This window comes from Rattus norvegicus, chromosome 7 (genome assembly GCF_036323735.1).
Source record: "Rattus norvegicus strain BN/NHsdMcwi chromosome 7, GRCr8, whole genome shotgun sequence".
NCBI lineage: Eukaryota > Metazoa > Chordata > Mammalia > Rodentia > Muridae > Rattus > Rattus norvegicus.
The window spans coordinates 109,640,034-109,653,207 of NC_086025.1; the positions used below are offsets into that span (position 1 = coordinate 109,640,034).

The 13,174-nt window shown below is 54.3% G+C and overlaps 1 protein-coding gene across 14 annotated transcripts in view; it reads right to left on the reverse strand.

Moving 5' to 3' along the window:
- The window catches only part of Scrib (scribble planar cell polarity protein), a 23,321-nt gene continuing 10,147 nt past the window's right edge, over window positions 1–13,174 (reverse strand). For 3 of the 14 annotated variants that reach the window (XM_017594968.3, XM_039079543.2, NM_001191879.3), the window contains 20 exons: window positions 12,345–12,668; window positions 12,159–12,239; window positions 11,820–12,077; window positions 10,841–10,951; window positions 10,443–10,736; window positions 10,187–10,375; window positions 4,657–4,767; window positions 4,525–4,581; window positions 4,316–4,390; window positions 2,893–2,955; window positions 2,315–2,398; window positions 2,062–2,160; window positions 1,794–1,953; window positions 1,570–1,717; window positions 1,303–1,488; window positions 1,081–1,223; window positions 970–1,007; window positions 775–849; window positions 469–520; window positions 1–377 (listed from right to left, as the gene is read on the reverse strand). In XM_017594968.3, the coding sequence (XP_017450457.2) occupies window positions 232–377; window positions 469–520; window positions 775–849; window positions 970–1,007; window positions 1,081–1,223; window positions 1,303–1,488; window positions 1,570–1,717; window positions 1,794–1,953; window positions 2,062–2,160; window positions 2,315–2,398; window positions 2,893–2,955; window positions 4,316–4,390; window positions 4,525–4,581; window positions 4,657–4,767; window positions 10,187–10,375; window positions 10,443–10,736; window positions 10,841–10,951; window positions 11,820–12,077; window positions 12,159–12,239; window positions 12,345–12,668 (2,694 nt within the window). In that variant the 3' untranslated portion in view covers window positions 1–231. Of the gene's footprint in view, window positions 378–468; window positions 521–774; window positions 850–969; window positions 1,008–1,080; window positions 1,224–1,302; window positions 1,489–1,569; window positions 1,718–1,793; window positions 1,954–2,061; window positions 2,161–2,314; window positions 2,493–2,892; window positions 2,956–4,315; window positions 4,391–4,524; window positions 4,582–4,656; window positions 4,768–6,702; window positions 6,874–10,186; window positions 10,376–10,442; window positions 10,737–10,840; window positions 10,952–11,819; window positions 12,078–12,158; window positions 12,240–12,344; window positions 12,669–13,174 lie in introns of those variants that run through there. The other 11 variants (XM_063263872.1, XM_006241819.5, XM_063263873.1 and 8 more) reach the window with 9 other exon arrangements.

A 13,174-nucleotide genomic window follows, 5' to 3' on the forward strand; every position in this document is an offset into this window, starting at 1 on the left:
TAAAACGTAGTTAACTTTATTCTTCTTAAACCACAAAATAGAGTCTTTGGTTGTACAAACATCACTAGTTACAGTCTCGCCACGAGATCCCGGCTATGGGGGCAGTTAATCAGAAGCCATAACTCCTGAGGGGTCTCTTTAAAATGCTAACACCAAGGCTAAAAGACCTGGGGTAGGGGAGGTGATGAAGCTGGCAGGCTCCCCACCCTAAGTCTGGGGAAGCACCTGGCCCTAGGAGGGCACAGGGCCCAGGCCCCGGCGTCCTGGCCGCATGGCCCGACGACTACTGCATAGCGTCATGTCTTCAGGGCCCACAGTGCCAGGTGAGGGCCTGCCAAGGAGCACCAGAGCCACCTCTCCATCTTCTTCCTGTGGGCCTGGTAGAGAGGGGAGGAAGGCCATGGCATGAACCAAGGGTGGCCAGACCTCTGGGTGCTCAGCACTCACCCCAGACAGATGACAACTCACCAGGACTGGGAGATGGGTCCAAAGTCCTCAGCTCCTCCACGAAATCTGGTGACTGATGGGGAGACAGGCTGGTCAGGGCAAGTCCCAGACCTGCCTGAACTTACCCATGCAGGCGTGGCTGTCTGGGGCTAGGCCCACAGAGCCTAGGTCATGGTCAGAGCACACTGGGCTGACACCAAGGTGTGTAGGAAGGCTCCACACACAGGAAACAGAGTAGGAAGCACACAGAAAGGAGTGGAGGAAGGCAGGTGACAGGCAAGGATGGGGAGGTAGGAGCGTGCAGATGGGCCAAGTGGCCCCCAGTACCTGGATGTCATACACAGGCCTGGAAGAAGGCAGGGCTGCGAAGGCCCTGTAGTCAAACTTCTTTCCAGACAAAGGCTTGAAAAGACAGCATGAGGGGAAAGGCAGAGTGCAAGGGAGGTGAGGCTGGTGGGAAGTCTAGAGCCCTGCTGCCTCAGGCCACAATATGGGGAAGGGTCCTAGATGTAAGTTTCTTACCAAGCGTCCAGGGGAGGTACTGGTCTGGAGGCCAAAGTCTAGGAGAAGGAGAAAGCGTTAGGAGTTCTCACAGCAGGTGGAGCCCTCTGCTGGCCCCCCGGAAATACATACCTTCTAATGGTGTAGGTGATGGTGTGGGTGCAGGTGAAGGGGCCTCAGCCAGCCGCTCCAAGGGTCCTCTCTTGCCACGGCCTTCCTGGGACTTGCTGAGGACCATCTGTGCACGGAGGGCATCCTGCTCCAGAGACTTCATTCTGTGGAACCAAAGGGGATGATGCTGAATGGACCTTGTGTGCGTGGGTAGGGTCTGAGAGGGGGTAGGGAGGCACTCACCTGGCTGCTCTCCACAGTGCTCGCTTCTCGGCCTCTAGAGCCCTTCGCTCTGCAGGAGACAGGGCCCGCTCTGGGGCGGGCAGCTCAGGGCTCTGCATACGCAGCCGCTCCTGATGACGTCGCTCAGCTTTGGCTGTCCTCACAGGGGCGCTGCCTCCCAGGGGTGTGGGTGAAGAGGGGCTGAGGCTGAAGGAGCAGGCAGGACACAGTGTGGGAAAGGAGGTGCAGCAGCCATGCCGGGTGTGGGGCTCAGCCTCCTGTACTCACCCTCCTGCATGGCTTGGCCCGGCCCAGGGCTGCTCAGCCTCCTGCTCATCATCCAGGGACTCCCTGTCTGAGGCGAGCCCCGTGTCAGGTCCTGAGGTTACTGCCTCTTCCCGAAGCATCTGTGCCCTCTTCTGCTGCAGCTTGCGAGCTATGGACAGGCAGATGCATCAGACAAAGCTTGGTCATCACTCCACCCAGGCCGCTCCTCAAGTTAGGGTCCTCACCTTCCTCCTCCTGCATCTTCCGCAAGTCGTCAGCACCCACCAGGGACACACGCTTTGGGGGACCCTCTGCTTGAGGCACCCGTACCTCCAGCTCAAAGTACTTTTGTCGTTCACGGAAGGACAGCTGCTCTGGGGAGGCTGCGGGACCAGGTGTTGGAGGCTAGAAGGGGAGCAGGCCCTCAGTCTTGACTGGTATTTATCTCGGGGCACTCACTTTGGGTACCCACTCTATAGAGCACACAGCGGCAGCAGGGTACACTGCACACACCTGGGTAGCACTGTTCTCAGGAGGATGTACGGTGGGCACAGCTGCGAAGGCCCTGTACGCCTGCTTCACATTGGCTGGCAGTTCGTCAGGGGAGGGCGGCTGGGGAAACACCCACAAGTGAGGCTGCAGCAACTCTCCCAGTGTAGTCACTGCCCAGACCCGGCCGCATATCCTCCCACCGCCTCTGACCCACCCCGATCCTGCTCTGGAAGGAACTCTGCTACCCTCACCCACTATGGAACAAGACACTCACAGAACAGGGACCATCTCTGCCCCTGGGGGCTGGGGAGTCCCTTGGCCAGGCCTGAGCCAATGGCTGGATCACCCCCGGTTTTGTCTGCAAAGGTGAAGGGGATGGTGGCAGAGGAGGAGAGAGGAGTCCAGGAGGGAAAGTGGGGAAGATAAGAGGGGTGGGGGGAGAGAGAGAGAGACTGAGAAGAGAGAAGAGAAAAGAGCTGGAGACAAAGTAGGCTAACAAGGGGACACTCACCCAAATATCTATCTTGGCATGGTTGAGGCTAGGAGCTAGGCTGGGAACAACCCTGTGCCCACCCACTCCCACCCTATGGCGCACTGTCAGGAATGCTGCTCCATGAAGTGGGGAAGTTGGGAGTAGGCGGGACCCTCAGACAAGGACAACTGTACAGAAAAGATCTTATGCTCGTCTTGTGGAACACTTGACTCCAGCAGGGTCCCCGCCTTCATCAAGGCCAGGTTTAAACAGAAAGGTATCCCTGGGCCAAAAAAACATAGGACAACACCCCCCAAGGGACCCTGCATGCCAGTACCCATCTGCTGCCCCAGTGGGGCACCATTAACTGGGATGCTCACTTGCTGACTGCCAGGGGAAGAGGGGGCCTCAGTCATCTTCCCTCCAGTGGTCGCACAGGGTCCCTTGAGGAAGAGGGCAGTGGTTGGGAAGGAGAGTCACTTTGGCTAGCAGTATACCAGGGAAGAACAGGTCTGAGCATTTATCCTGGCAGCATAGAGACAGCTCCTGTGTGCCCCACCCTGACCACAGTCCAGGGATGCCACCAGTTAGGCTTGGATGACCAGAAGGCCTCCATACAAGGCCAGACATAAGTGTTCCTGGCCCCTTTCTGCTCTCCCCAGGGCCTAGGCTGGACAGTTAGGTGCCTGCTCACAGCAGCGGGTTACTGCCAAGGGTACAGCCCTAAGCTTCCAAGGAGAGCTGGGAACAGATGAACAGATTGAAACCAGATAGTTGGGACCCAAAAGCCCACCCATCACCAGTACCTGACCCAGGCTTTGTTCTCAATGACTCAGAGAAGCATCTCAGCCTAGACCTGTTCCCTTTCTCAAACCATGCTGGCTTCTTTGCTAGGGCTGCTGGGGAGGGGAGTGATGGCACCCAAAAATCCCAATGTGTTACTTCCATACCCAGGCCCTTCCAGACCCTTCCCCATCTCCCCACTGCTCAATGTCCTGGCCAAGCCCACCCCTTAAGCACTCACATTCTGGCAATGATCTCCCAGCATCTTCTGGGAATGAGAGTTCTAAAAACCTCCCGGAGAACAACGAGGACCAAATGTCCTTTCTGCCTATCCTCAGGCCCACAACTGTCTTGAAGGCTACACCCTAGCTGAGGCCCGAGTGGCCACTCCCAGACCAGCTGTTGGTGTCGCATCTCTCCCACCCACAAGGCCTCTTTCCACAGCCTGCAGCTGCTCCTCAGCCCACCCGCTCCATGGTGACCATGTACACGAGAGCCCTCCAGGATGGTTGTGAGGAATGACAGCTGCCCCGTCTTCCCAGCAGCTTCCCTGCAGCAGGTTAAGCTCTGCGGGGCCAAATATTTGGGGGAAGATACTAGGAGGAAAGTGATAAGGGGCTTTCAGAGGCCACCCTCTTTGCACCTATGAGAGCGAACCATAGCAACTGCCACAAAGTTAGGTCAAAAGCTTGACAGACAAGGGCTGGACATGGAGGTCAGAAGTAGGGTGCTTGACTACTGCACTCAAGAGGCTCATCTTCTATCCCCAGCACTGCCAAACAAGAGCAACAAGAATCTCAAATGTGGCCTAGCTGGGAGACAGAGCTCCAGCTCTGACATGGACAAGCCATGCCTGACCCAAGACAAAGGCTCTCTGTGTGATGACCTTGGGACTCAGGCAGCTGCAGCAGCTCCCACAGGGAAGGCAGAATAAGGTTGAGGCAAAGAGGAGACTGACAGGCAGATGATAGGTTAGGGCAGACAGGCCAAGGCGAGCAAACATCAGAATGCACCACTCACTCTTTGCAAACTCCCAGCACTGGGCACAGCAGCCAGGACACGGTAATCCAGCTTGAGGGGCTCTTGATTCCGACCCTGGAGAATAGAGTGGACCACAGTGCTAAGAGATTTATGTTCCAGGGATGTCCGCCTGCCACTTTTGGGATCTGTGCAATGTCCTGACAGGAAAGGCTACCCAAGGCTCAGAGCTAGGCCCGTGTGGGACTCACCGTGGTCTCTGCAGACTCAGGCTCCCAGGGTAGGGTTTGACTGGCCAGCTCTTTCTCCTGTAAGCACAGCAGACATGGTCAGGAACTTGTAGATCAGAGCCAGTCCCAGGTGTCAGCCACTTTTATCCTGACCTTGCCTGGGCCTTCAGGACTCAGCTCCCGGTCAATGGATGAAATGCTTTCCAGACTGTTCCTGTGGCCAAGGCCTGCTGCAAATGGGTTGGCTATGACACCTGGGGACACCTGAAATGAAAGAAGTAGGCTGAGAGAAGAGACCTGCTGGCAAGGTCCCATTTCTGAGGCAGGCTGAGGCCTGGATTCAGGACCCCACATCCTCAACAACCTGTTGGTCTACCCACGACCCTTGTGTACCTGTCCCCAGCATTCCAGGGACAAAGAGTAGTTGTGGTCCTCGGTTCATAGAGTCACTGTGGATGTCAAACATGTTTGCACATGACAGCAGTGTAAAGCAGCTATGCTCGGTCACATGGCTTGGCATGGGGATAAAACAAGCTGAGTGTGGTCACTCTGGGAACAAAGGAGGAGTGGCCATTACAAAGGGGTTTGGAAAGGAGCAGCCAAAGGCTTGGCGGCAGAATGTCACTCCCAGATGGGTAGGCTGCACTGAGAATGTGGAGTCTGGGTGCTGAGTAAGACTTCACAGACACTGTAAGGGGAAATTTAACTGGCTCTGGACTGGAAATGTGGGAAGGAGGGGGGATGTGGGCACTAGATACACGAGAGTGTTTGCATATGAATGATGCTGGCCAGGGAGCAGGTACCCGAGAGCACACGTCCTGGCCTAACTGTGCTTTGATGAAGGGTAAACACAGGTGACAGAAGTGTGTGGCACTACCTGCCTTCTACCCCATGAAGAACAAGGGACTAGCTCAGTCCTCTCTCACCAGGAGGACAGGAGTAGGCGGCAGCAAAGTCAAAGGAAAGATAACAGCACATGGCTGCCATGAGCGGTCCTACTCTGCAGTGTGGCCACAGACACAAACCTGGCTGCTCAGAGAGCACTGAATGACAGACCGAGACCAAACTCAAAGCACAGAGCAGCTGCTCACAGCTGGGAGGACGGAACGTGAGGCCAAGAGTGACAAGCAGGGACACAAACCGCACCAAGTGTGTTTACAGAGGCCCACTGAACACACGAGCAGCTAAACACAAGAGAGCAGGGTGACTAGAAATAACAACACTGGGTAAAAACAACCATGATGGTAGACGAATTGGCCCTCAGACTCTGACAAACCGACTAGATCAAACCAGATCAAACAATAAACAAGGTGTCTCCCTTCTTAATTTCCAGAATAATTTAGTCAAAAAGACACTGGAGAGACCCAAGAGAGACAGGCTCAGTGGAGTGGGAGGGACTGTCACACAGAGGGACTGAGCAGAAAGTAAAAACAGCAAGGATGAGGAAGTCAGGTTTCCCATGTCAGAAAAGGCCATTTGAGTATGAAAGCTGACCTGTGGTGTTGACTGGAAAGATGGACAATGCCCTACGTGACCTGAGGCTTCCTATGGCCCCAGAAATAACCACAGTAACTACTCACACACTGTCCCGACTCTGGCCACAATACCCCAAGAGCACTAGACCTTGGCTTCTAAACATCACTGCTCACTAAGAGAAGTCAGCACTCCTGGGGGAGCAGCCAACCCCACAGCTGGGCAAAGTGTGGGACAAGCCTGAAAGTCAGGAAGTGCTCAAGGCAGATGGATGGATCACAATGACCCGGCCCAGCTGATTCCATAAGACACTACTGAAACAATGTGACTATTAAAATAACCGGGACTGGGGCTGAAGAGATAGGTCAGCCAGAAAACCAACTGCAGGGGACCTGGGTTCAGTTCCCAGCATCTACATGGAGGTCCATATCTGTCTGAAACTCTAGTTCCAGGGGAATCCTAAGCCCTCTCTGATTTCCATGGGCTCATGCATGCACGTTGTGAACACACATTCATGTAAGCTAAACAAAACATCCATGCATACAAGATGATAAATCTTAAATAAAACAAAACTATGACGAATACATAGTACGCCTGTGGAAAGGCAAGTCTGGGCTGACGGGCAAGAAGATGGGAGCGAGACGACACTATCAGGACGGAGCCAGTCCTTAGGGCAAATGCTCAGGGACAGGCACAAGAGCAAGATGTGAGGACTCACTCACGCACCAACACAGGCGTTCAGACTGACTGGAGGGTGAGGACAGGAGAGGCAGGTGCTCTTCAAGGTGGCTTTAGCCGGGGCTGGGGTGGTGAAGCAGTTTCTACTGTGGGCATCACTGCTGAAACCACTGCCAAGTCACAAAGCCCTGAGTCCAACCATTGCAAGTCAAGCACCATCTGGATTGGAAAGACAGGCCAGTGTGATGAGAGAGATGGACACACGACCCACAGGGGAGCGTTAAAGAAGCAAAAGAAAATATTACCTTTATACCAGACACACGGGAAAGCAAAATAAAGTTCCCTTTGAGAAACCGTATGACTTAGGCCCTCTAGGGCGGTACTGAGATGGGGTGAGCTTGAGCTAGCCTGTGACATCCCTTTCAGGACCCAGCAGCTGCTGTGGGGGGTCGGGAAGTCCAAGAGCTGACAGCAAGTGAGGGCCTGCACCTAGGTGCCCTGCAGGCCCTGAGAACACCAGCCCTTAGCACAGGGCAGGCAAGTCAGCAGCACCCAAAAGCCTGAGAGGCAGAAAGGCTCAGGAACAAGCCACTAAACAGCCAGCAAACTGATCCCACAGGTCAAACAGGCCCGGATGACTCAAGTGGGTATTTTGAGAAAAGTGCCTAGCCAGTAAGGCAGCTAGGTGGGGAGTCTGGGGGAGAAAAGCAACTCCTGCCAAGACTGACAACCTGAGTTCATTCCCTAGGACTGACACAGTGGAGAGAAGCAACTCCCACATATGTCCCTGAGAGGACCAGGACAAGACACTTACTGACTTAGGACAGGAAGACAGTTCAGAAACATTGTAATTGTAAGGAAACCATCTGCTCCATTGTTAGTGTTCAGTCAGCTACCTGCAGCCTATCTGAAGAAAAGCTGGGAAGACACTGGGCAACAGTGTCCACACTTTTAATCCCAGTGCTCAGGAGGTAGAGGCCAGCCTGATCTACAGAGCTAAATTCTGGGACAGCTACATAAAAGAAACCCTGTCTTTAAAAACTTATGGGGAAGGGGGAAAAAAAGAAAAGAAAAAAAAAAAAGAGTGGAAAACGCAGGACACTACTCTCACAGCCTTCCAGAGGGAAAGTTTCTGTAAGAAAAACTGCTGAGAACTGAACGAAGCAGAGAGGTCAACTAACCTGGGCCCATGGAGGCTGACAGAGACTGAGCCACCAACCAAAGAGCGTGCAGGGGCTGAGCCCAGGCTTCCTACACATTTACAGCAGACGTGCAGCTTGGTCTTCATGTGGGTCCTCTATTAACTGGAACAGGGCTGTCTCGAACTCTGCTGCCTGGCACTGGATCCCCTCTCCTACCTGGACTGCCTGGCTGGGCCTCAGAGAGAGAGGATGTGCCCAGTCCTGCTGGGACTAGATGTCCCAGAGTGGGGTGGTCCCCAAGGGAGAGGGACTTGTAAGGGTGGGATGGGGAGGGGAAGACTGTGATCGAGATGTAAAGTGAATAAAAAAATTATTGAAAAAGAGAGAAAAAAAAGAAAAAAGAAAAGAAAAGCCAGCTGGGCATGGTAGCGAACAATTTTAATCCCAGCACTTGTGAGGCAGAGGCAGGTAGGTCTTGGTGAATTCAACGTCAGCCTGGTCTACATAATGAGTTCCAGGTCAGCCAGAGCTACACAGAGAGATCCTGCCATTTTAAAAATGAGGACAAGAACAGAGCCTATACACAGCCCTAAAGGAAAAGCCTTAATTCATAAAATCTGTAAATGTTCGCAACCAAAGCACCCATTCTAAAAGGGAAGTAAAACCACAGGCTGGATGTGGTGGCACACAGACCTAACGACCACTCAAGAGGGCCTTAGGGGACTGCCAACCTCAGCTACACAGTGAACCTGTTTCACACAAACTCTGGAGCTAGAAACACCAGGAAAAAGCTTAATGGAAGTAAAACAGCTTCATGCTGGGAAGCACAAGAGGGGTCTGAGGGCTAACAGTGGAGTTCTGTGGAGCCCTCCCTAGTACGGGCGAGGCCCTGGATGACTGGTGGGGAGTACACCACAGACTTAGGAAGGCGGTGTGCACTTGCAACAAAAGAGCAGCCAAGGCATCCTGAGATGAGACAGACGGAGGGAACCGTGGTCACAGCAGATGTTGCTGTGGGCAAGAAAGGGCTCCTCAGAGGCTCTTGGTCAGCTGCCCAGGGCCCACAGCTCCTCACTAGCCTTGTTCTTCAGACAGGATTCAGATGAAGGTCCAGCTAAGACAGGCTTTGGCAGGGCTCTGCACATGTAGACAAGCAGCTGCTTCCCTACACTCATGAGCCACCTAGGTACTGTAGAATAGCCTGGGTTACAACACCAGGGACCAGATGCATAGCCAAGGGGACCCAGGACCACACCAGCCCTCCAATACTGAAGTTCCTGCTCTTTCCAGAGAGCTTCACTCTGAACTCAAGAACTACAGTCTGAACGAAGCAGCCCCCTTTTAAAGACGTGTGCTGGTGTGGGGAGACAAGAGCACATCTTCTCTAGGACTTCCCCAGGATACAGGATTCCCCTGGGGAGGAGGGGGACAAGGGAGGAGCACCTTACACAGGCTCCATCTAGTCCAACATCCACCTTGATGGGAAGACAAAGGGTAACGTGTGTCCCATCCAAGTGAGGCTCACAAGCTACTCCTGGATAAAGTGCAAGGGTGGTACCCAGAGGTTATCTTTCTGCCAGCATCTGACAGGAAGTCACTAATCCAAAGATTCACTGCAAAAGAAGACCAACCAACCTAGGATGGCTGCCTGTCCCTAAGGTTGAAGGAATAAAAGTGACAGGGAGTGGTAATAGAGATGCCAACACACTGGAGACCAGCATGGCTCCCAAGGATGTCTGGGAAGAGCAGGCAGCCAGTGCACATAAAGATCCCTCCAAGACTTCCTTGCACTTACAGGTGAAGATGTTGAGGGGTCCCAAGGACTGCAGGGAGAAAGCAGGACAATGAGGAAGCATGGACCGGGAGAGGCTAGAGGGAGACTTGTCCAGTGTTTGCCTCCCGGGCCTACGCCTAGTTCTGATGGCTGGATACTCTGGTTCTGCTCCAGGGTGCAAGAGAGCAGACGTTCTACCCTGTGCCAGTGCCCTATGGCATACAGAAAGAAGCCAATGACCAGAAAGTGGGAGTAAGCTCCTCCAAGGGACCGCCAGAGGGGCACCATAAGGGTCAGCAGAGCTAGGAAGCTGCCTTCCTGCTTTGGTAGGTTAGGTTCAGGGGACTCTGAGCAGGGCTCCTTGTCCTTCCTGCTAGCTGCCACATGCTCTCAAGTACTACCTTCTCAGGACCTGATCACACAGGGACAGACACTCCCACCTCTGCACTGCCTACCTGCCCAGATCAGAGCCTCCAGTACAGTGACCAGAAAAGGACCTACTAAACACAGCACCCACCATTCCTACAAGCTCAGTACTTTCCAGACTGAAGCAGAGACTGCAGACTATGAAGGTCAATGCTAGGACAGCACCTAGTCCCCAGGGTAGGCAACTAACCTCCAGGGCTGTGGTGGTGCTGGTGTCAAAGCCATCACAGACAAGCACGGTGAGGGTGTCACCCACGCTGCGCAGCAGCTGCACCGCCTCAGCATGCGTGAGGCCCAGGAGGCTCTGTTGGTTCACTTCTAGCAGCCGCAGCCCCACACGCAGCCGCCCGTCACGCCCGGCAGCTCCTGTAGGGCTCACCTGTAGGGAGAACAGTATGAGGCCAGCACAAGGCACCTAACTATGGCCTCAGGAAGAAAGCCCTCACCTTGGAGATAAAGATGCCCTCATCTGTAGGATCACACGGGTTCCCCGCATGACCCTTGGCGCCTCCTCGGATGCTGATACCCAGCTTCTCTCCAGGGGCCTTCTGGATGCAGAGTTCCCGCATGCCTGGGGGTGGTGGGTCCCTCCGTACAAGCAGACACAGCTCCAGGCAGGGCCTGAGCAGGGCACTAACTGCCTCCTGATGTGTGGCCTCCCGAACATCCTGCCCATTCACTGCTAGGATGCGGTCCCCAACCCGAAGGCCACAGCGAGCAGCAAGGCCCCGAGGAAGCACCTGTGGGGGAGGAGAGCAAATCCAGTAGACCAGGCTGTACTGATGGCTGCCCCAAGTGCTTGGGCTGGGTGCTTCTTGTAGAGTTGCCTGCCAGGCCTACTTACCTTGGAGATGAATACACCAGGATCCTGGACACCAAACGGATGGCTGGAGTGATCAGAACCTCCTACAATGCTAAGCCCCAATGGGCCACCAGCCCTGGGCAGGCAAATTTCCTGGGGACATAGGGTGGAACTCAGTCAGAACAGGGCAAGGATTAAACAGACTAACATAGTGGCCATGGGCTCTGCAAGGATGGGATGGATGGGCCTATGCTGCCCCATCTACCTATCTGCCAGGCAGTCTGCTACCCAGATATGCACACAGCCTGACATCTATACATCCTTATGGACTACAGCATGCAACAGAGCAGGCTGCGGATAGAAGATTATGCTAGGACAGATGGCAAACACCATGGAGGCTGACTAGGACACCTTAGCTTCTTGGGCTCGTGTAGGAAGGCTGTGTACTGAAGTGTCAAGGACACCACAAGCAAACAACCCACAGAATCCACTAACCAGGGCTCCGAAGAGCTCACAGGGAGCCTCAATGGGTCTCACTTAGGTCCTTTGCATGTTATGGTTGTGCAGCTTAGTGTTTTTGTGGGACTCTTAACAATAGGAGTGGGGGCTGTGTTTGACTCTTTTGCCTGCTTTTGGGACCCCTTTCCTTCCCTGAGTTGCCTCCTCAAGTATTAATGTGAGGGGATGAGCCTAGTCTTATTGCAACTTGATATGCCATGTAGATTTGGTTGCCATCCCTGGGAGACCTGCCCTTTCCTGAAGGGAAAAGGAAGGAATGGATGGGGCGGGGAGAGGGAAAGAGGTGAGGGAGAAACTGGGAGAGGAAACCACAGTTGGGATGTAATATATGAAAAGAATTAATAAATAAGAAAAAAAAAACCCTGAAATTTAAAAAAGAATGGCCATGGACTACTTTCTGCCTGGAGTAGCCATTCCACTTATGACCAGAGGATCCTGGGAGGGCTTTTGCTCTCCACCTGGACGCAGTGGACATGGAGCAGGCTATGGGCAGGTGTCTCACCTCCACAGGGTATGGTCCTTCCAAGGCAGTGGCCAAGAGGCTAGGGGACAGTCTAGGTAGCAGAGGTTCTCCGGGGATGGCAGTGGTCATGGTAGCAGCAACAGTAGCAGTAGGGGTTGAAGAGGAATGTGGTGGGGGGCTGGGTGGATAAGCCCCTCCAGTTTCCCTCTCCAGAAGCAGGGAGATGGTAGTGGAAGCAGCAGTCAGCAGGGAGACAGCATGATCGTGCCGTGCCTCAGTCATGTCCACTCCATTGATCTGCAGGGACACTCACGTCAGAGAGGGTAAGCAGGACAAACAAAAGGCATTAGTCGTCAGGCCATACCTGGCCTCACTCACCGAGAGAACACGGTCGCCAACCTGTAGAGTGCCTGCCCGGTGGGCAGCCCCTCCCTCTGCAATGCGAGATATAAAAATGCCCTGTAAGGACAGAGAAGCCACACTAAAGCCATGATGATGGAAACCTGGCCTGCCTCTGCTCATCAATCAGGGATAGCTCCCTCTCACCCCAAGCCACTGTCTCACCGCATCGCCAGCCCGGTAAGGTGTGGAGCCCTTCCCACCAGCAATGCTGAAGCCCAGCCCCTTTTCACTGCGCACAAGACAGGCAGCGTGGCGCTGGCGGAGGGGTACAGGAGTCTCTGGCTGAAGCAGGGGCAGGCGCAGGCCCCCTCCCCGCCACTCCCGGGGACTATAGTCATCTTCAGGGCGGAGAGGGGTGATGGTGACTGCATTCTCAGGCTCCACCATTCTTTCCCTCCACACTCGCATTTGCACAGCAGCACCGGCCCCCCGAAGTGCTTCCACAGCCTCATGGTGTTCTGCATCTTGCAAGGCCACACCATTCACCTGTGGGCCAGAGGACAACGGCCGTGGAACAAGCCAGCTTCCAGGCAGAGCCAGCCCAACATCAAACTGTGTGCCTATGCTTTTTATGTTTCTTCCCATGCCGTGGTCCAGGCTAGCCAGCCTCTACTGGTGCCCACCCTCATTCTCCGCAAGTGTCATCTGCCGAGCAGAGAACAGATAATGTATTAGGTTGCCAGCTCCACACGCTCCTAGGTAGAGCCCAGACCAGAGCTGAGCAGGAGAGTAGCGGCTTCCTCTTTAGAAGCCCAAAGCCCTTTCCTGTCTCCACAGGAAGGTCAAAGCTTTTCTGGGAGTTCTCCAATGGCAAGCAGCCAGGCAGAAACCTCCAGGGCTTCCACAGAGGGACCAAGTTCCTACCAGACTACTGAGGCCTAACCCCACCGGGCTGCTTAGAATCTGCCTAGTGCCTCTTGTCTAGCTTGAGGACTGCTTCTTTTTTTACACCCTATCCTCTGTAGAACTGGGGATTAAACTCAAAGTATCAT